The sequence below is a fragment of the Mus caroli genome, chromosome 15, assembly GCF_900094665.2.
Source record: "Mus caroli chromosome 15, CAROLI_EIJ_v1.1, whole genome shotgun sequence".
NCBI classification, from domain to species: Eukaryota; Metazoa; Chordata; class Mammalia; order Rodentia; family Muridae; genus Mus; species Mus caroli.
The window spans coordinates 25,405,144-25,428,790 of NC_034584.1; the positions used below are offsets into that span (position 1 = coordinate 25,405,144).

Below are 23,647 nucleotides of genomic sequence, written 5' to 3' on the forward strand. Positions count from 1 at the left end.
TCACAGACTTCACGGCGGTCAGTGGAGGAGGAACAAAGTTTTCATTTTAGCACGGGACAATGTTAGAGAAGAGGAAAACAGTCGTGGAGGTGTCCAAGAAGACAACTGGATGAGACGTGACAGGAAGAAGAAGAGAATTCATTAAAGCTCTAGATCCAGCAAGGGTCTTCCTTGTAGGAAGTTTACTCATATTCCAGATTTTAAAACCAGACTGAGTTTGCATAAGGGGAGGGTGTCTGTGAAAAGCATAATCAGAGCAGGAGGTGGTGGAGATGGGGCCCCAACACTATGAAAGAATCTCTCACAGACGTCATGCGTTCTTTGCTTTGGAACCCTAGAATCTACAAGAACATCCACCCCCATCCACTAGCTTGCATGGCTGGCCCGGTGCTCTCCTTAACTCACAAGCTACTCTAGAACCCCTCAATCGCTGCCCCTTTGCAGACCAACATCTGCCCCGCAGAATCAACTCTCCATGTAGGCTCCAGCTCGGGTGCTGTCCGTTCCCGGGGATGCTCGGCCCTCTCCCAACCTGCGCCGCCTCCTCCCATCTCTGCTGCTGTTGCTGCCGCCGCGAAAACCAGAAGTGGAATTCGCGTGGCGAGGCGCCGCGCTCTCTCGGCGGCACTGGGCATGCTCCGCACCCGGGGCAGGTTTCGGTGGCGGGGCGGACGCTCGCTCGCTCACTAGCCAGGCGCTGGAGCCGGCCGCCGCGGCTGAGCCGGAGGCTGAGCTGCGGCGCGCGGCGGGAGGAGCCTCGCTCTCGGCGGCGGCGGCGGCGGCGACACAGGTGGCGCGGGCGGCGCGCAGGGCGCAGCTCGAGAGCGCTCGGCGCCGGGCGCCAGGGCGGCCCAGGCTCGCGCCCGCGGCGGCAACCGGCCGAGCGGAGCGGCGGGCGCGGCGGCTTGGTAGCCCGGCCCGAGCCCGGGGAGCCCCGCGGAACCCCGAGCATCCCGCGGCGCCCGCCGAGTCGGGCAGGGGGCGCTACGCTCGCCGCGCTCGGAGGGGCGGCCGGGCCGGGCGCTGCGCACTCGCGTCGGGAGCCGCCTCTCGCCTGCCGCGCTCGCCCCTGCTCCCCGCCAGCATCACTTGTCCCGCGGCCGCGCTCCGACAACAAAAGCGGAGGATGCTGCAGCTGGGCAAGGTCAGGACCTTGCTCTGAAGCCGGGCGGCGGCGCGCACGCCTTTCCCCCGACTGAGGAGCTGTCTTTGGCGGCGGGTGCATGTTCGCCAGGAAGCAGTCGGGCGCCGCGCCGTTCGGTGAGTTGCCTTAGCTGAGCTGCTGGAGCAGGGAGCATCCTCCGGGCGTCGTCCTCTTGCTCACCGCCGGTGGGGGTTGGTCCTCCGCTTCCAGCGGGGCTAGGGGTGGCGGAGGGCGGCAGTGGGGTGCTGTCTGCCCCGGGGGAGGACCGCGATCCTGCCGGCTCCCCTCTTGGAAGGCGGCTCGCCCCGCAACGGGGTCCGGGGTCAGTGTCTTTCTTGGAGCGGTTACCAAGTGGCTTCTCCGCGTGCTCCCCTCCCTGCCACCCCTCTACCTCGGAGGACGCGTATATAGGGCAACACCGACTGCTCCCCGCCACCCTCCAGAGCAACCCGGTTGCATTCATGACGTCCCTAATATACCGGAGAAGACAGGGTGGGGGCGGGGAAGACTTCCTTCCAGTCTTTTGCCCTTATGTTCAATGTCATTACGATGTTTGGCTAGAACAAAATGGAAAGACTTAGTCATATGCGTCCATGGCCGTTTCTTCAGTCTCCCGCTGCTCGCCAGACCCAGACCCCTTTGGTCTATATTTAGCGTTTCCGAGGAAGCATTTTCAGAGGGATTCACAGGCTTCCGGGGGCTTCTCTGTCCTGACAATAGATAGCGAGGCTCTGGAAAGCGCTGCCTGACAGCCAGGTTTGGCAAGGGTGCTTGTGCATGGGAGATAGGCGTAGCGATATTTGGGTGATTCGTAATTAATGGCTGAAAGCAAAGCTGCGTTTCGCTCCCCCCCCCACCTTCCTCTTCTTCTGGTGTGTAATGTGTTTTCATCGATTGATACTCAGCATGTTGAGCCACTCTGTTCAGAGTAAAGTCTCTAGGAAGGAGGTGCAACCTCCTCGGTCTGAGGGTGGGGGTCGGAAAACAGACTTGGGGGCTTAGAGGGATGTGCATCTCTGTATTTTCCACAAGGAGCCACTTATTTCTCAAATACCCAAAGTTGCGTTTTCACTGTAAACACCGGGGTAATGAAGGGTGTGGAAGAAGAGGATAATAGAGGGGGAGGTTGTGCTTGCAAGGGGTTTGTATTTCCCTCATTTGAACTGATCTGCTGTGCTTCAGCTCTGCAAGGCTGTATACGTATGCATGCCTAATGTTCTCTAAGAAATATGTTGGCTTAGAAAAGAGATATGTAATGAGCAAAAATCAGGCCCGATAAGCATGACGGACAGTTCACTTTTAGGAACTGTGTGACTGATATTTAAGACGCCGAGAATTTTCTGCATTGACTTCCATGAAAATGGGGAGGTGTTGCCCCTGCCCATGAGTTACCTCATTTTGCACACTTCCACTGATGGTAGTTCAGTTGATGTGCCCGCTGGTGAGCATGTATCAACATAATTGGAAGGCTCCCCAGCCACGCTACTAAAATCCAATGGAAGATTGTTTGATATGACTCCTTTTGGATTGCCAATGTAGAACAGTGCATGATTTGGGGGATCTGATATATGGGAGGTATGGCCAATAGAGGCAAGAATCCTCGTGTATGGAATAGCTGCTTTCAACAGTCAGATGCCTCTTCCTTTAGTGATTCTCTGTGCCAAGCAGAATCCATTGTTAATGTTGAATAGTATCCATACTGGTCTGTGGGTTACAAGGTCCAAAGCTTGAATGAAGATGGGCTATGCTTGGAATTAGTTGTTGGAATATAGAAGGACTGTAATTTTACTAATAACAAGCAAGCGTGGGAAAAGCACCGCCGGAGGCTACTCTGCTTGGCTTAAGGGAACACTGTGATTCCTTTGCCAACACTGCTGTAGTTTCACCTTTATTCGCATTCAGGCAACTTTACAGGAGCGCTTTGAACACACTCTTGGAACCCTTGCGTTATATCAATGTAAAATTTCTTTCAGAAGCATGCCTTAGATGAAGGAGGTGTGTTTTCCCCTTTCCTTTCCTTTCCTTCCCTTTCCTTTCCTTTCCTTTCCTTTCCTTTCCTTTCCTTTCCTTCCCTTCCCTTCCCTTCCCTTTCCTTTCCTTTCCTTTCCTTTCCTTTCCTTTNCTTCCCTTCCCTTTCCTTTCCTTTCCTTTCCTTTCCTTTCCTTTCCTTTCCTTTCCTTTCCTTTCCTTTCCTTTCCTTTCCTCTCATTGAGTCTAGTGTTTCAGTTTTAACCATGATTTTTACAGATGAGTTGACACCACTGTGTGCCTGTGTGTGCCTCCAGAGAGCAGCTGCTGGGCGTGAGAAAAACTCCATGGATTCTGCATGAGACTTTTATGCTGTATTGTGGGTTGAAAATGATAGTACCTGACTGGCAGTTTTAGCAAGTGCATGAGGTTGGTGCTGTAATGAAATTGCCCTAGTCTTGTGGAAAGGGGTTATTTAACTTTGTGTGTGTGTGTGTGTGTGTGTGTGTGCACTTGTAAAACCAAATCATCATAGATGTCATTAATGTTTGCATTGTTTGTCATAAAAGTCACGGGCAGTCAAATGACAGCGTTACCAGCTACCACACATCTTTTGCAATCCAAAGAATCACCAATTCTTCCTCCCATTTGGTGGCTCATCACAGAGAGGGAAAATGAAATTCAGAAAGTATTAGTTGGGAAAGGCAAATGGAAGTTTCGTTAAATATTTTCTAAGTATAATATCACGTTCATAATGGACTGTAAGAGTGAAAAATGAATTTTACTTTGTGCATGTAATTGAATGTGGATTGCCTCTTCCCAAAATGTAACTCTTTGCTGGCGGGCATGCACATGGAATTGTTGAAGAGTTCTGCACAGTTTTGTTTTTGTTTTTGTTTTTTTATATTTGCAGGTTCCCTTTCATAAAGGAAAACCATTACTTTTAAATTTGAAATGACGTCTAGCAGTTTGTTTATAAAACTGTGTATTCTTTGTGTGGATCAGTACATCTAGTTGCAAAAGCCAACTGGAGCCAGCCTAAAATGTGTTTACATTTCCAACTTCCCCAGAACACTCCCCCCCCCATTATGAATAGAATATGAACACACCCTTTGTAGTGTTTCTCTTTGGGAATGTTGCTGTCAAGTTAAAGGAAAGTGACAGATGTGTCACTCTTGGTGACATAATTTTCACTTTGAAAAGATTCCACATAGCTGGACATATTTAAGCTCAAATTCAAACTATGAATAAAATTCAGTCAGGCACATTGCAGTTAGTTTTTAAGCCAATTTGTTAAAGGTGTTGCACAATTGTGTTCTGCTAACTTACTTACAGGTAATTAAACTTTAAAATCCAAATTATCCCAGTGGCTTATTAATAAGTAATAAGCCATATTACTGTCCATTTTCCAAAGATGAAGTCCTTTGATGGATATATGAGCTGTCTATTTTTGCATGTGAAAACTTAATTTCAGAAAAACAGTTCACGATTCTTGTTGTTAGCTTCAAGTTTGTCTGACTACATGCCAAACTAGCAGCATTTTATATGACTATAAAATATTAAACATGGCATACATAAATAGTTTCCATCACATTGTCTGCCAACCCAGCCTACTGATTAATAAACTGCCTGGTTAGTTTTAATGAATCCAATTATATTCACAAACAGTACCTCCAACACAGGAAACTCATAGGATTATTTTATTATCCTATGATCTTAGTCCATTAAATTAAAATACTCATAAAAGGTGGGATGATGATGATTCTAGTTCTTCATCTTTTAATCACATGGCAGTTGAGGTGACTTCAAGGTTTGTATCTTGGTTAATTGATTTGTAGGAAATGGTTAATCAACATTAAGATATTAAAGTTATACTCTCTCTCTCTCTCTCTCTCTCTATATATATATATATATATATATATATATATATGTGTGTGTGTGTATATATACATATACGTACACACACACACACACACACACACACACACACACACACATCTATATAGACAGGTTACAAACAGTGACCAGATAAGTGAGACAGTAGTTCCTAGAACTCCTGTCTTAAGCATGCATTCACCCATTTATTACCCTAATCAGGTTGTGTGCTGAATGCTAAACTTATTTTTATATGTTTATATATGTTTATGTGTGGGTGCATGTGTGTGCATATAGATGTTACAATATAGTCCACTATTTCAAATTCATATAGCAGTCACACCCAGGTTGTAGGAAATGGCCCAGTTTTTTTCTATATATTTGTGGTATTCTATAAAAGCTTTTGGAAAAGTAAATTTCAAAAAAAGGTAGATTTCAATAATGTAATGCTGTCTTAGCGTTCTCCAATGTGTGAGCCACTTATAATGTGGTTTTTAGTGAATGCCAATTCTTGTCTCTTAGCTCTTTTCCCTTGGCCATTTATGTGGCCATCAGACCCAGCTTATTAAACTGTAAGTTGGGTACAGTAATGTAGAATATTTCAAAATGTTGGTTTGAATATAGAGTATGTGACTACATGGCTTGCAAACTTATGCTTACTAATTAAGACATATGTTATTAATTGAATTATTAACATTGATTCCCATGCCCTCTGACAATAGGCATTATTGTAAGATTATTTTTATATAGATAGACCATTGTAATATTATATGTTGTAGATTGGCATCAAAATGACAATTTTCCTATCTCAAAATATGTAATTCCTTTATGTATTGAAATATATAACCATTAAGGTAAAGGAAATTAAGTTCTATCTCCCAGCACCGTTTCTTTCAACACGTGTTATATCCCAGTAGTGAGAAATCTCAAGACTTTGCTATTCTTTATTATTGTTATGTCAGACTCCTGATTAAGATCAAATTTTCTACAAAGATTAATGTTGTACAGCGAGGAAACTGTTTAATCAGCACCATCCTGTGAGGTCAGATCTGAAACAGCTGCTCAGGGTAAAAGCAGAGAGCTCATGCTCACCAGAAAATCATTGCAAGGGAGGAAAAAGAAGCGTAAGCAGCAAAAAGTGTATGGATAGGAGACGACCTCCTCCAAATGATGTCATCAGAAAGAGAACTGAAGTGCGCACTGGTGCCTTGCTGAACTTCAGAGGTCATTTCCACGGATTCGCTCCTTCAGGGAGCTACAGTGAGAACAGGCGTGTGGGCGGTGTCAGCTCCTCCAGGTTTGAGCTCCTCGGGTATCCCCGAGTTCTCCCAAGCTGGTGTAGCTCTTACCTTCTGTGGCATACGTTATCTGGTCACCACACTCTGATGTTTCCTAGACTTTGTTACAGAAAATGACCCCTGTGACAGTAGACTAATTTATCTTCAGTCAAGGGAAGAGTTTTGACAATCAACATAGTTATTTATATTCAAATTTATGTTTTGTTGTGGGAACTGCCAATTATGTTTTCAGAATAAAATGAATGTTATAGCAAGAGGCGTCAGCTTGTTTTTTTGAGCAAAGTAAACAGGTGAGCCAATTATATGTGGTTAAGTCAGTATGGGTATGTGTGTGTCAAAAAGTTCCACAAATAGTGAATGACATGAGTATCCGGCTTTCTGAAAGCAATGGTCATAGCATTAGGTCAAGGGGAACTGTTAGTTATGCCATTGAAATGACTAAGTATGGTTATCCAACATAGGTAAGGGCTGGGATTTTCTCATTGCTTTATTTGTTTAATAATTGTAGCAGCACGAACTGACCTTAGAAATTAGATTTAAAAGATGTATGTTGGTTACCATACATCTATGTACATGTTTCATATCACTTCTGTTGATTCAGGAGACTCTTCATGTCTACCAAAATACCTTCTATCATTTAAACACATAACATCATTAGTAGAGAATATTTATAGTTTATTTTAAAATTATGAAATTCAGAGAATTAATATGGATTAATAATGTCTTTAAGGAGCCAAATAAATATCCCTACCCTGACTTCTAAGCAGGTTGGGAAACTGGAAGGAGAAAAGATAATAAAGAAATCCCATCCAAGGACTAAACATAGCTTTATGTGACAACTGAGTGACATCTCAGGTCCTTGGTCCATCATCTGTCTTTCTCGAGTTGGTAGATCCCAGTCTTGCTCTCTGCAGACAAGGTTATCTCCAGGGGAAGAAAGAAAAAGCCAGGCAACCTGTTCCTGTATTCTTCAGAGGCTGAGGAAGTGAAAGGTTGGACAGCGGCCAGAAGTGTTTCATTAATTAAGTTCCCCTCACCTGGAAAGAAGCATCAGAAGTAATAAAGAAGTGTTCCCTCTTGGCATGGCCTAAAAGGATTCTGCATTGTAGAGTTCAGGACATAGAAGCATTCACAGCATTTCATTTAGTAGTTGAGTTCTTTGAATATTTCATTCTGTTTTGTCACTATCTGAGGAATTGTCAGGGGAGTGCCTACTGCCCTGGCTGATTTATAGTGAGGATGATCCATGCAATTCAACTGAGTTATGAATGGCTAACTCTAAAGTCACCTGTCCTTAGGGTTTCTTTCTTAAACTCCATGTTAAGTTTTAACTAAAATTAATTGGATGGCCTTGTAAATGATGTTGACCATGAAAAGGAACCTGTCAGAAGCTAACTTCCCAAACCACATATAAATACTAATCCAAGGTAGCTCTTATGCAGAGCATATTTTACCCCAGTGAAGTTTCTTAGAGTCTAATTGGTGTTTAATGTGTCAGTACCAATAGGCCCAATCATGGGCAGAGTTAGAAATAATTACATTAAAAATAAATATGTTTTATGTGATTCTGGGTATGATCGCTCTACCTAAAAATGCCCACATCTTATGACAAATTTTAATCCTCATCAAATATTTTATTGGTCCTTCAAATATTAGAGTAACATAGTAGCCATCCTCTTTAACTTAGAGTAATTTAATTTCCAGACAGAACAATTCTTCAACAGTAAACCAGGTTGTGCAAATAGAAAAGAGCTATAATTCAGCTCTCTGCTTTGAAGAAGTCCTCATAGATTGGAGCATGATCCTTGAGTCTCAGAGGGACTGCCTGAGAACTGTTCAGATGTTGTCAAGGTTCTCCCAAAGACGTTGTATCATTAATATTTTATCACAGAGAAAGTAAGATGTCTTCTCCCATGATGTTGACGACCATGGGCATGGTAATTGCAAAGCAAATGCCCATTAGATTGCAGGAATATCATATTTTCCTGAGGTTTAGTTGGCTTCATTTAAAAATACTGTAAGGCTAAACGTTCCATTAGCTTGTATACTTTTCTTTTGTGAATCCTATGTTTCTCCCCTGTACCCATTTCTTCTTTTCTCTCCTTACCTCTTTCCTTAGTGATTGAAATCGTTTCTCTGCAGCGTTTATCTTCCCTCTTTCCATGTTCTAACAGCCGTAGACCTTATTGGATGAAATCTGACTGGGGGTCATGGTTCTAAGCCTTGTCCTGTGGCTTTTATGAAAGAGAACACCTTAGCACTCGCTGATTCTGCGTCTTGTTGATAAGTGAAGTAATGGAGTGGGCTTAGAGAGGGTTCTAAAAGTTGCTGGGAGCAGACACCATGACTAGAGGCAACTCTTATAAATGACAACATTCAGTTGGGGCTGGTTTACAGTTTCAGAGGCTCAGTCCATTATAACCAAGGCAGGAAGCATGGCAGCATCCTGACAGGCATGGTGCAGGAGGAGCTGACAGTTCTACATCTTCATCTGAAGGTTACTAGAAGAATACTGGCTTCCAGGAAGCTAGGACAAAGCCCATGCCCACAGTGACACATCTACTCCAATAGGCCATACCTACTCCAACAGGGCCACCCCCTCTAATAGTGCCACTCCCTGGGCCAAGCATATATAAACCATGACAACACTACCTTCTTTTTAAGCTACCAAATTTTTGTGCAAGAAGAAAAAAATGCAGGGAAAGTTCTCAACTTTCCCTTACCTATCTCTATTGTAGACACTTTTCTCAATGTTGTGCTTAGTATGCGTTGTCTCAGGTGCATGCTTATTTGGGAAGTAGAGTTTGGCAACAATCTAAGGGAAATACATTGCTTTATTTACATTCTTCTATTCCCCCAGAGACATGTGCTTCCCCCCTCCCTGTTATACATAGTAGCCTCTTTACCAGAGTTACTCCATTTGGGAATTTATTTTACCATTGATCCCCAAATTTTAGCTAGTGATTGTCACACAGTAAATATGCTAACCATGGCAAGTTGTAAGGACAACCTTGGTTTTGTTGGCTAAACTGGTTCGTGATCCTTCACAAAGTTTTTGTGTTGTTTGCTTTGAGCTGATTTCGGATACTGGCCACTAAGAGCTTATGGGAAAAAAAACAAACAATTGATCAGTTCTACTAGTTCAGCCATCCAATTGACAGTGGTGTTGGGGATTTCTGTTTGCCTGACCTCTGGGCCTGTCTTGTTTTTGCCTACTGAGATGAAACTCTCAGGGGTTTGTGGAGATGATGCCACAATTAATGTGAAACATGTTCTTTGGAACTTCTGATGTACTTTAATGACATGGTAATTTTTATGAGTTGGTATAGAAAATCTCTTCTTGCCTGTAGAGCAGAGTGTGAGCTCCATTACAAACACAGTTACAGCACGCTCTCTTCCCTAATGGCTACCATGATTGCCGTGTGGCATGCCACTGGGCAGTGCACAAAAGAAGGCAGCTCAGTGGTAACCTACTTCTTAGTCCTTTGTGTGACGTTAAATATTGAAAGTTATGTCACGTGGAGTCAATAATTTTTCCCTGCATTTTTTTCTTCTTGCACAAAAATTAGTAACTTTAAAAGGGGGGGGGGTAGTGTGAAGCCCCTATCGCTCCTCAACAGTGAAATCTGCCAAGCTATCTCTAGAATGTTATTTTCTCCAGAGGGGGGCGGTGTCTGGCACTGAGGAGGCTTTATCAGAACAGTTTAGATGCATGACTGTGTTTGGGCTTCATATATATATACATGTGCATATATATACACACACATACACATGTATATGTATACGTATACATATATATATACATATATACATATATATATATATATATATAGTCTTCATTATATTTCTTTAAAAAGTCTTTGAGTAGGATTGCAGAGATTATCGCTCCAACTGTAGCCTGCCAATAGGAAGACGTGAAGGGAGGTTATGAAACGTTAGTTTTACACAGTCTCCAAATGCTTGAAGAAAATGAGGAAGGGCAATTAAAAGTCCCTACGGAGTATGTTACTTAGCGAGATGCGAGGTTTTTATGTATTTGGGAAGACATGTTTTTGGTGCTGTTTATTTTAGGCGTGGTGTTTTATTTCCCTTATAAATCTAAAGTCGTTTTTCTTCAGCTCAGGTGCATGAGGGGTTGTAGAACGGCGCCGTTCTTGGTATTTGAGCACTCAGAACATGTACAGGGTGATCTTCCCTTGCGCTGTGGATGTTAGACGGAAGCAGACTGTGAAAGGAAGGAATAGGAGGGTGGTTGGTGTGATGAGCAGTTAGGTGACGCCTCTTGCTTGGTAGAATGATTCGGGGTGTGCTGTAGTGAACACTGAGCTCGAGGCTTGGTTAAAAAGTGAAGACAGTTTTGAGAACTGTAAAAGAGCGAATGAGTAGCTTAAGGTACTTTCACTGAACTGGGCAGAATAAGGAGAAGAAGCCATAAGAGGGACACACGACACATTCTGGGTGTATCCCTACAGAGCAAGATAGGCTGTCTTCTTCCCCTTTAAGGTGTGGGGCTTTTTTCTTCATGAAAGGTTATAACTCACCTGTTCAAAATCATGTTTTAGGGAAAGGCTAAAAGAAGCCGGGGGGGGGGGGGCAACCCTGTAGGATGACTAGCAGTCTCAATTAATCTGGACCCCTGAGATCTCTCAAATACTGGACCCCCAAACAGACAGCAGACACCAGCTGATATGAGGCCCCCAACACACATACAGTAGAGGACTGCCATGTCTGTGTTCAGTCAGAGATGATGCACCTAATCCACAGGAGACTGGAGGTCAGGTGGGGTGGGGAGTTGGGAGCAGGGACGTCATCGTGGAGAGATGGGGGTGGGGAGGAGGAATGGGCTGTGCAACAGTGGAACAGGTGGACAGGGAGGGGGAATAAATTCTGGAGTGTAAAAAATAAAAAAATAAAATAAAGCATAATTAATAATTAAAAACAACTTAAATGGTGTTACAGCCATATTTTTCTATCAGGTAAGACATAGTCTCCTTCCACAAGGCCTCCAGACCCTTCAGTGTTAAATGTACTCTCTCCTTCCCACAAGTGTAGCACGATGAGCTGACATGTCTTTCCTATAGACTGACAAACTGTCTTTTACAGCATCCCAGTTTGTACACAGAGAGTGGCAGGCGATGCCAAGATGCAAGAGGGTGAATTGCTGTCAGAGCCGAGAAGCACTGGCTTTCTTTGAATGGGGTTGTTGGGGAAAATAAAAACAAAGTTATTCATTGGGCTCTCATTGCACGTTAGTTTTTACATGTGTATTTCCATATTCCAGCACTTAAAAGTATAACCATCCTGAAAGCAGCACCGCGGATTTCTATCCAGTGGAACTTACTGAGCACACAGGTCTTCAGTAGACCCTTCCACAGTACCAACCTGATTGCAGATAGCAGGATACAATCTCCAGGCATTTATCATCGGAGCTTTTGAGGCGGGGTGGGTCAGGGTTCAGTGACTTGATGAAATTCACAGCTCTGGTCCAAAGATGTTAGCGCTAAGTTATCGTCACAATCTTTGTCAGTATCTTTCATGTTCACACAACTGTATTTATTGCATATTTCTCTTCCTACTCATTCTTGTATTTAGAACAAACTGTTATGTGGACTATAAATTCGTTTTTAAAATTTTTCTGTAGCTTATTGAGGCTCACCATTCATACCCATAATTTATATCAATGCGCACATTCTATAAGAGCGATTGCAGTTTTTCTACTGAATAGCACATTGTTGCTACCTAGGTGTTTATTGCTGGTGTATCTCTGAGGGTGACTGCTCCAGATCATTTTGAAAGAATAAGTCTACTTCTGGGTTCCTTGCAAGGCGTCAAGAAGGACATTCAAGATGAGATGGTCATTCTGGGTTAGGCACCTGCTGTCCAGCAGTTTGTAGCGGTTCTACCAGCACTTGGAAACTCCCATGATCATGTCAGGAAGTAAGCCGCCCATGCACACTGGCTTCAAATATAGGCCCACAGTTGGGTTTCAGAAGTTTCGGTGTGAGGTGGTGGGATGTGCAGAGTCCCGTGACGCCAGAAGACTTTGTGAAGATCTTAAGGATGGCAGGGAACAGATGGTGTTTTAACAAAGTTGTCTGTGGTTGATCTGTAACATTGCAAATTGACTAGAATGCTGAATGGCATAAATTAGACCTAAATCAGGACCTAGAAACATACCATGTTTTCCCACATCAGGTAAAAACATGCCAGAGGGTGTTTTGCCAGTGGTCCTACCTGGTTTTGGGTGGGGAACTTCATTAATCAAAATCCCGAAAGACTCTTGGTACAGCTTAGACTGGCATCAAAACAAGATGCCCTAGGGTGGTGGCACAGACCAAAGGTTTCCTACAATAGATCAGGAGATTGAGAAATTCAGCCCGTGGTTTCTGGTCAGGGCTCTCTTTCTAGTTCAGGTACAGCCATCTTGTCTCTTCCTTCACAGGGTCTTTTGCTCTGTGGCCTTTCCTGGGAGCTGTTTGTATCCACCTCAATGGCAGATTGAAGGAATAATTCAGTCTAAGAGAAGCTTGGTGAATCAATGCATTCATTAGCGTTACTTACCTGGAGCATCTGTGACTGTTAGGTAACTGCATCCCAGAAAAATCCATCACAGCCCAGGTGAGTGGCTCACAAAAGCTGGGTTAGCAGAATCCTCGTGCAGTGTGCAGGCAGTTACTCCTCCAAAGGTCTTTTCCTTGGCTGGCAGTTATTTGTATTCTGTAAACCATGGGAAAGGCTTTGTGAATCTTATGTTTCGTGTGAGTTGTACAAGTTTCAGGAGCTTCTCTTTGCTCATGTTTCAGTCTGGAGGAACCGATACACAGTTGTATTCTGTATGTGTCTTTATCCTTCATTTTGTAAGGATAACCCCACTTACCTTCCACAGATCCCAACCCAGTCATCTCTAAGGCTCAGGCTTCATCGGATGCATGTTTGCCGGGATGATGGGACATTCCAGGGCAGGACAAAGTCTGCAAGCTCTGCACAGCCAAGAAGGCCTTCCATTTTCTGAGTAAATGAGACTGTTCAGTAGACAACACTGGCAATTCTTTGACTAATCTAAACTTGCTCTTCAGTTCCTGTTAAATATTTGGCTTTGATTTATAAACTCTAGGTGTTGATGTGAATCATGCTTTGGGGTACTCGACACAGGTGGATTATCAAGATTTTGCAAAGTTACTTTTACATGTATTGGTTAAATATGGAGGGCTGCTCCTCATCTTGATTGAATCTCTTGCTTCTCTTCACTTGACTTCTCCATCTTCATTACCTGCTGCAGAGTCCTGATGGCAGGAACACTTGCCTGCCTTCACTCTGCCTCCCTCCAGGCCATCCTTTTCACATTGTCCAGAAGGCTCAAATCTCCTCTTTGCCTGTGCTACCTGCAAAGGCGACCAAGTAAAGGACCAAATCTTCTGATTGTCACATTTCCCCCACTCCATCCATGTCTTAGATTTATTCAGCTACAGCTACTTGGAACATCTTTCTGCCTTTTTTTTTTCCAGGCTAACGCAGACATTCTTCTAGTATTTTTAGAATCTAATTGCCATTACAATATGCATGTGAACTTGAAGTCACCTCATCTACTTACTAGTTAGCAAGGTTGTTTCCATGTGTTTATCCTTGAGGGTTGATCCTTAAACTATTTTAAAGGAAGCATAGTTAGATACAGCACAAAATCACTATAGGAACGTTAAAGCATGCTGGGCTTCTAGATACACAATTTATGGAGGATATGGAGGCTAGGGATGATGTCATCATTGCTGAAGTCTACCTTCAGTATGTATTGACATCAGAGAGGAATTTATAAAGCAGGTCACCTAGCTGGAGATGGCTGGGATATGAATATGGTAGTTACCAAGAGGTGACTGAGTTTCCATAAAAAGATTGTACACAGTGCTTCCATTGCTAAGTTGCCTGCCTAGTATTTCTGGACAGCCTTAGACACAGCGGGTTATGTCCCAAAGGCAGATTACATCCTTCTGAGTAGGATTCTAAGATCCTGGATGGTTTGCTGCAGAATAATGTTGAGCATACTTGTCGAACTTTACCAACTTCATATTTCCGGAAAAAGTGTTACCTCAAAGAACAGCTCTACATTGTGAACCACAAGGGAGATGCTGCTCGGCCTAAGAACTCAGAGACCATTCTTCTGTGAATATCGTTTGAAGGATAAGTGAGAGGAGAAATGATAACATTAGAACTGATTAGCACATTTAATTATCAAGATCAGACTTGTTTTCCCAAAGTATGTGTTTCCCCATAGATTGAAATTTCAGATACTATCTATGCACTAGAATATTGAAACTGTAAAGTAAATTATTTAAAACTCTATCACTGTCCAAATGTTGATTCTGAGGTAAGACCTTGATTCCTACATGTGGAACACATTGAATTTTCTTTTATAAGGAATATATTTAAGTGTGTTTGGGTTATTATGGTTTTTGGATACTGCAACATAATTAAAATATTTAGGTCCTAACTAGGTGACTTTAAGAGTAGATCTTGTAGTTTCATGTACACTCTTATCCATATTTGTAATTCAGAATTAATATAATAAATTTGTGTTTATAAACATTCATATTTGTCATTTGGAATTCTTGCCACAAATTTCCTTGCCTCATTAAATTTCCTATGCCTGAATGAATTGTCTTCAAACAGGAAACTTTTATAGTTGCACTGTGTTATTGTCCAAATGTAGTATTACACTGTAAGAAGTCCTTCTGACCTGCTAAGTGTATTGTAAGGTAGTTTCCTTGTGAGATTGTATTTTTTGGCTCACCACTCAAAGAGCAGTGTGGATAGAGCCTTTACCTCTCGCCGCTTTGCAATGGTTCTGTGCTCATGCATCGTGGGTTTTGGATATTCCACTCAGTTATGTCTTCATTACCCCTGATTCAGTTTAGTTCTAGTGAGGGTTCTGGTGTTCCTGATTAGTGTGTGTTATCAGAAGCTGTGCTGAGAGGCTGGTCACATCAGGAGGGGGGAGCAGAGGACATTCTGACCTTTCCTTACAATCTCCATGTGAATGATTGAAATCTGTATGGTCTTTCAGATCCTGGCTTTGTGTCTGGAAGAAAGTGAGAAAAGGAACCCCCACCCCACCCCCAACCCCTGAGTATTTGCCAAAGTAGCTCATGCTTTTGAGATATTCCTGCTTAAGTCATTCTGAGAATTTGTAAAATACACACTCTGGGATGTATTAACCCAGTGTTCCTGAGGGTATTAGATAGGGCCATGTGGATCCCTGCTGTGTGTCCTTTCCTCCCTTTTCTTCTTTCCATTAATCTTTTCTTGAAATAGGGTCTCACACTATAGATGAGTTGGTTTGCAATTCACTTTATAGCCCAGGCTGGCCTTAAAATTTTCATAGTTATGCATCTACTTTCTGAGTGCTGAAGTCATAGGTATGAGATACCAATGCATATTTTGACATCCATCTTTTGTCTATAAAATTTATAGTTTCAATCTAATCATTTTTGTTCTCCTTAATTGAAGAGCTAATTAATAATTTAAATACAATGTTTACTTCTTTGTTTTTTTCTCCACTGAAATTTTCCATTTGGTGGCTTACCAAATAAGACACTCAAATCCTCCTGTGTTTTCAAAACACTGAGACATGCCAATTGCTAGGTCTTGGGGGACTCATGATTCGATTAACATTAGTGTGGCTGGAAAGAGTTATGTGAAGTCCCCAAGCAACTCAAGAAACTAAGCTATGTGTGTGGCTCTGGGGAGGGATACAGAGTCCCTCTGCCATAGGCAACTGTTCTCATCTTCAAAAGCACTTCTATCTATCCTGGTATTTTATACCCAGCTATAATATGTTTAGTCATAAAATCTCCAGAAAACGTAATTCAAATATCATTGTAATATGCTAGTGGGTTTTTTTCTTGTTGTGAAAATTGTATTTTATGAGTTTAGTGTTTCCTTCTTCCTTTCCTTCCTTCCTTTCCTCTCCCTTCTCTTCCCTTCCCTCCTCCCCTCCCCCTTCCTTTCTTATTTGTTTACTTTTTAAAGGTTTATTCTTATCTAACCACAGTTTTCCCCGTCTACACTCTTACATGTTCTCGCATCACCTCCCTTCTCCCAAGTTCACTTCTCCTCAGTTTCCCTTCAGTAAAGATCAAGCCTCCAAAGGAAATCAACTGAAAATGGCACAACAAGGCTAGGCAAAAAAAACCCTCTTATCAAGGCTCAGCAAGGCAACCCAGTAGGAAGAAAAGGTATTTACAAGTGAAAGTAATTAATGAATATTTGAAATGAAATTATAATTTATATAAGGTACTACTTATAAAATAAATTGGGGGGGCTTGAGAGATGGCTTAGTGTTTAAGAGCACTGATGGCTCTTCCAGAGGTCCTGGGTTCGATTCCCAGCAACCACATGGTAGCTCACAACCATATGTAATGAGATCTGATGTCAGTCTTCTGGTGTGTCTGAAGACAGCTACAGTGTACTCATACACATAAAAGAAATAAATCAATAAATAAATCTTTAAAAGTAACTAAATAACCTTGGGCTGGTGATATTTTTTAGTGTGTAAGGGCTCTTGCCACTCAGCCTGGCAATCTGACTGTAGACCTGGGATACACAGTGGAAAGAGAGAAGCTCTGCAATTTGTTTATGTGTGTGAAGAGTTCTTGTCCAAGAGTCCATGGCACTTGGGATATTTTGATGACGAATCTGGGTTTCTGTATCTGGCATTTTGCAAGCAAGGGCTCAAACAAACTTGAACAAACATAAAAATAAAACAACTATTAGTATCTGTACTGAATACACACAGAGTGATTTTCATTGTTTATGTTGATGTAAGAAATTCCGTGTGATGGCTGATCACATAGTGTTTATATTATTTTCATAGCTGTGGTATTTTTTTTTTTTTTTTTTTTTTTTTTTGGTTTTTCGAGACAGGGTTTCTCTGTGTAGCCCTGGCTGTCCTGGAACTCACTTTGTAGACCAGGCNTTTCTCTGTGTAGCCCTGGCTGTCCTGGAACTCACTTTGTAGACCAGGCTGGCCTCGAACTCAGAAATCCGCCTGCCTCTGCCTCCCGAGTGCTGGGACTAAAGGCGTGCGCCACCACGCCCGGCATCATAGCTGTGGTATTAAGAGCTGTTATAAACCTAAAGACCACATGCACAGGTCATATAGACCTTGCATTATTTTACCTAAGGGACTTGAGTGTACCATGGCAGATGCTGGGACCAGTACACTACAAATAGTGAGGGACCATTGTACCAAGTTGTGGGCATTAAAATATAGTTGTGTATTCAAGAATATGAGCAAGCAAATTTTAAAATTGTCAGTTACAGTGCTCCAGCTTGAGCTGTTGATAAAGCATGCTGAGAATAGCACTTGTCCTTTGTGTGTTTCTGTGAGATGCTCATGACATCAGGCTAATGTAGGAAACATTTTATGTGTTATAGGAACAATGCCATTAGAATTGTTAAGGTCTTCAAAACAAGGGAAGTCTAGGATATGGACAAGAGCCCACAGAGATGGGATGGCTAAATATTGTGCGGAGTCCCTTGTGGGCTCCTCAAAATAAGAGGACATTAGGGAAAGATGAGATAGATTTAAATTAACAATAGGCTTTAGTTAATAGCAATGTTTAAGTATTATTAATTGTTAAAAATGCACTGTAACATATAGGGTAAATTGAGAGTTAGAAGATAACTTCTGTATTAGAAGTTCAAATATTTTTATTCAGAGTTTTCCAAGACTTGAGTAAGGATGGGGCAGCTTGCTTCATTTGAATAGTCTTGGACTCTGCTCTAAGATTTGATGCTTGTTATTCAAATTTGACTTGCTGTCTATTAAGTGACCAATCAGCATAATGTACATATTATAATCAGTTATGTTATAGATTTCTTGCTCCCGTAAAAGGAAAATAAATACCCAAACTGTTTTATAGCAGTGGGTTTTTTTTCCCTATCATCTTGATGGTTGCTTATAGTCATGGGAAGAAGATAACTCAAAAGTTGCTGAATTCCTCAACTGGGTTTTAGAGCAGGCTTTTCACAGAAGCAAAGGTCGTTTTGTTAAATTTTTTTTGAAATAACTTTAACCGATTATTAGGGACATTTTCTTCCTTCCACATATAACCCCCTCAAAAGAAATAAAAAATTTACTCTGTATTTTGTGAATGATTTTTCTAATACTTGAAAATGAAGTCTTAGCCTCCAAGTAGCCTGTCCTGCAATACATCCAGTCCCTAGGTTCTTTATATCCACGTGTAGGATGGTTACGGTCAGTGAGTGAAAATATAGGAAGCCAGGTGAAATGCAAGTAAAACAAGACTTTTTAAAAAAGATTTATTTATTTATTATATTTAAGTACAGTGTAGCTGTCTTCAGACACACCAGAAGAGGGCGTCAGATCTCATTACACATGGCTGTGAGCCACCATGTGGTTGCTGGGATTTGAACTCAGGACCTCTGGAAGAGCAGTCAGTGCTCTTAACCACTGAGCCATCTCTCTAGCCCGTAAAACAAGACTTTAAGCAATATATTTCAGTTTTATTATTCTAATATTTTTAGGGTGACTGTCCAAATTACTGTGTTGGATATATACATTGAGAAAAATTGACTCCCCACACCTAAAAAAATCCAAATTTAACTTATCCTAAAGATGTAAAGATTTTGGTTGCAAAGTCGCAGTTCTTTCCCTTAAGGATGCATATTAGTGAGAGTAAACTGAGTTATGTGGTCTGAGAGAACAGTCCCTGGTTTCAGTAGATAAAAAGAGAGCTTCGTGCATTCTCAGGTTGGATTATCAAGGGCATGAAATGGAGTCTTATATAATACTGGTAACTTGGGCATTCAGCCAATGGATTCTCCACCTGTGCATGTTTCCATGGCCACTGGGGGAAATGGATGAAGTGTTAAATGAAATCATACATTACACAGCCTTATTTCAAAGGCAAAACAGACTACAGAGCCATCCAGTTTTATCATGTGCCAAGAGACAAAGAGAACTAGGATAGTGGTGAGTGGCCCTAAGTACACCACTTAAAGAGGCAGAAGAGTCTTGGAGAGCTGGGTAGTTTAGAGTCTTGAATTCAGGGGGTCATTCCTTTGGAGCCTGTAGTTCTATCCACAAACCCATGCCTGGTTTCAGAATGTTTGTACATAAGGCAGAGCTTTGGGTTTTGTACAGAAGTAAGAAAAATAAATGTCAAAGCTTCATTTGTCAATGGCACAGAATAGAATGTGAATCATGACTGATGATCAATATTATGATAATGTGCTCAAATAAAGCGGTAGCGGTAGCACATTCCAATTTTGTTGGCTTTTGAGAATTACTGTTCCCAGATATTAAGAAAATCCAGACCCATCTTATATATAGCAAAGACATTTGTGTGAATGTGTGTGCCTATGCATATATTAAACACATATTTATGTGTATTTGGCTGATAGGTTGATGAGTGTATTAATGGATTTCACTTCATTTTTATTTATTTGTACATATATGTGTTCATGAGAGTGTTTTATGGACATCACATGCATTCATAGGCCAGAGGAGGCGGGAGAAGGTCTTAGATCCTCAGGAACTTGAATTCCTAGAGCTTAAGTTACAAGAGGTTATGTGCTATCATGTGGGTGCTGGAAACCAAACATGCCCTCTGCAAGAATAGTAAGTACCCTTAGCTGTTGAGCCATCTTCCAGCCCCAGTAGATTTGATATTTGAACATTCACGAAGACCTAGCATATTGTCTCGTTTTGATAGAAGCAATGGAATCTTCTGCACCTGAGATTCTCTCTTCCATCTCTTGTATGGATCACACCCAGGAACACTTGCTCAGTTTAAACATCTCCCTCCTCTTTCACTTCCTCTTGCTGACCTCTGCCTGCATCTTGCTCACCTGTCACATGGACCTCAAGAATGGTGGTTTAGCAGTCACGTGTCCCTGCTACACTTGGCATCTACCTCACCCTCCCTCTGTCATGCTGGCATGGTCTCCATAGCAACCCCAGGCTGCTCCACAGGCAGCTGGCCATGCTGGATAGCTGATGCTGGCTGGCAGAAGCAATCAAAGAGTGAGGAGGCCTTGAAGAGCCATGGAAAAAGCTGGTGAAATTGTAACGACTGAATTGGGGGAAAATGTTATTAATTTGAGCTAGTCAAGCTCATGGTGAGGTTCCCAGGGGAGACCCATCTTCCATCTGCATCTTGCAAATAATAGTATTCCCAAATCCCCATGCTTCTTCCATGGTGGGTTTACTTTGTTTGTAAATGCAATTTTTATATATATGGATGGCAGATTGAACACTGAGCAAGGGCCAGTGGTTGCTCTGGGCTGTTGCCACTTCCTTAGTGTACACACTTCAGAGTCATTTGAATCACTTGTTCTTTGTGTAAGGTCTGGACTACAGAACAGCCTCAAATATTTGCTGGTCCTGTGCCCTTTGGGCATTGGTCCTCAAGATGGGAGGCAAGCTTCAGAAAAAACTGCCAGTTCTTTGCGCTCTCTTCAACCTTGCTTGCTTGACTGACCTTTCTCCAGGGAGCCCATCCCAGAGACAAGCTAACAAATGCTTACAAGAAATGGCACAACATGGTGAAGATTGAGAGCAAAGAGCAGCGGGGAGACACTGTTTGGGGAATGCGTCCAAGGACAATGTACAGTAGTTATATTGCAGCTTATAGTAAATTTCCTGCATCCATTTGTTGCTCTGGGCCTCTCAGTGGATAGTGCTGTTGGTTTTCAAAACAAAGCGGAAGTGGAATTTAGAAAAGATATATCATTGATCATGTCTCTTAGTGCTTCTAAAACTCATTCCTTTTTGCATATCCATGTGTGAAACTGTTGGTTATAGTACACTGAACTTTTAAAAAGATAAAGCTTGAATATAAGGTAATTGTTTCATTATTTCTTCTCTTATAATATTCCATTTGTTAATCTCAATATCAGAAAACAGAAATTTTGCTTAATACTCTGCGGTGCTTAAAATATTTCCAGTTATTAGGTGAATAGATATGTGTGAATACCAAATATGTATAAAATAATACATAATATGTATATGGAACTTGTCTATAATTTGTGAGTTTTCTTTTGCTTGTACTGTGGAGATTTTCCTAAAGCGAAATAAGGGATATTCATAATCATTGTTTCAATGTTTGGTCATGCTGTTTGACTTACAAATAATTGACATTATCAAACAGACCTTAATGATATGATAATGACAATAAACAGATTATCATTGAATGCGAGGAGTATTGTTTCCATAGATCGAATGGTTGCATGAAGTAAATGTTTCACAACAAATAACTTCAGAGTTACAGGCTGAGCATCTCTAAGGATATTCAAATATTGATAATAATGGTAATTGATAAATATCCCTCAAAAGGTTTTATGAGTTAAATCTGATTTGCAGTACTAATTCAAAAGTTTTAAAAGTAACTTTGAGCTACCACAAAGGCTTGTAGAAACCATGTACTGTAATTTCCATCAGAAAGAAAGTATAACTCAAAGAACATATCTTCTCAGTACTGACATGTGACAGTATTTAATGTATGTACTGGGCAGGGAAAATGTCCGATGAATAATGAGTCATGTGCTTATCTGAAGGCATATGGGAAAAAGAAAAATATGAACAAATGAAGAAAAGCAGGGGCAACTGGCCATTGCCAATACCTGTGCTGTTATCATTCCTAAGAACCTAGAAGTGGTTTAAAAATTAAGAAAAAAATATCAGTTACAAGTCACTTCAGGATTTGCAACAGAGAGAATTTAAAGGAGCATGTTGGATACACAGCTGATAGGAAAGCGCAGAAGCCAAACAAGAGGATGGCGAACTCAGTTATGACCTAATCTAAGAGGAACTTCGCCTCCTTTAGCTTCTATCACTGGTCCTCACGTGGGGCCATATTGAGGTCCCCACCACCAGTTTCCTCTCTAGTAATCCTGTTGGTCATAAGCACACAGAAGCGTTATTTGAATCTCATTACAGACAGAAGAGGTGGTCCTCAACATCCAGCCCTACATTGCTGAGGGTCTGGGTCTCCAAAACATTAGGTGTGCTAACAGAGAATTGATGGCCGAGAAGACACTAGAGGGCAGTTCCCATAATCCACCAGCCTGGGCTACCCAGGAACATCATGGGGGCTGTGTAGCTGCCAGCTCAGAGTTTGAGGAAGGCAGAGATGAGAAGACAATAGGGGCGTGGCTCTTCTGTTCTTCCAAGTGGATAAAGTCAATTAGAATCCCATTGACGACAGAAAAGCACAGAGATCTGCCTACATGGCAGTCCCATGATTGGGGGAAAACCTTGGAAGGGGAAGGCATGGAAGTGAGGAATGTAGAGAGACAGACCAGCTAACACTTCCAATCAATGCCTAAAATATGACAAATTCCAAAATCATGCACAATCAACAACTCAGTATACTAGAAAATTAAAAGAATGTTCTCAACTTGAATTGAACCCTAAATTGTGGTACTGTTTTGACCATGATTTACATATATACTTAAGTAGTTTCCTTAGCCTCAACCATTACCATGAAACCAGAAAAATATGTAAGAAGCAAATGACTGAAAGGAATCCAATAACTTAAAAGCTATTAGCTGATTAGTTGGATATTTATATACAACTCTGAAGAAAATTATTAAAATTACATAAAACTATGTAATTTATAAAAATTTATAAATTTATTAGTAAAATTTTATAAAACTCTGAAAGAGGATTATTAAAACTAAAAAAGAAAACTTACTGATCTTAATAATACAGTGTTAGTTGTGGTTAATTTTTTTAGAGCTTGACTTATATTTATTTAAGATGACTATATAATAATGAAGTTTAAAAATATTCATAATTCAAAAGAAATGAGTTAGAAACCACAGGGAGAATATAGATCAGAATAGAGCTCTGCTTTAGCACACAATCTGTAACATTATTAAATGCCCAGAAATATCTGCTATGGCTCTCCCCATATTTAGTGATTTATTTTAGTTGTATTTAGGTATATATAGTGAATATAACTGCGTTAAACATTTTTTGAAATTAAAACTTTTATTTATTCTTTTCTCATATGATACATCTTAGCCACGGCTTCCCCTCCCTCTACTCCTCCAATTTCCCCCCCACATCCTCTCTCTTCCACATGGTTCCCACCTGATCCATGCCCTAGTCTTCCCCCAGAACAGAGCAGACCTCCCAGGGACATTAACTGAACATGGCACAATAAAGTTCAATAAGACTAGGCATAAACCCTCATATCAAGGCCATATGAAGCAACCCAGTAGGAGGAAAAGGGTCCTGAGAACAGGCAAAAGAGTCAGAGACATCCCCACTGTCAGAACATCATGCCAGCAACCATATATATATATATATATATATATATATATATATATATATATATAT

At 41.5% G+C, this 23,647-nt stretch overlaps 1 protein-coding gene across 2 annotated transcripts in view; it reads left to right on the plus strand.

Moving 5' to 3' along the window:
- Window positions 1–633: 633 nt before the first annotated feature.
- Window positions 634–23,647, plus strand: part of Ctnnd2 (catenin delta 2) — a 793,031-nt gene continuing 770,017 nt past the window's right edge. For both annotated transcript variants that reach the window (XM_021182850.2, XM_021182851.2), the window contains exon 1: window positions 634–1,260. In XM_021182850.2, the coding sequence (XP_021038509.1) occupies window positions 1,224–1,260 (37 nt within the window). In that variant the 5' untranslated portion in view covers window positions 634–1,223. The remainder of the gene's footprint in view (window positions 1,261–23,647) is intronic.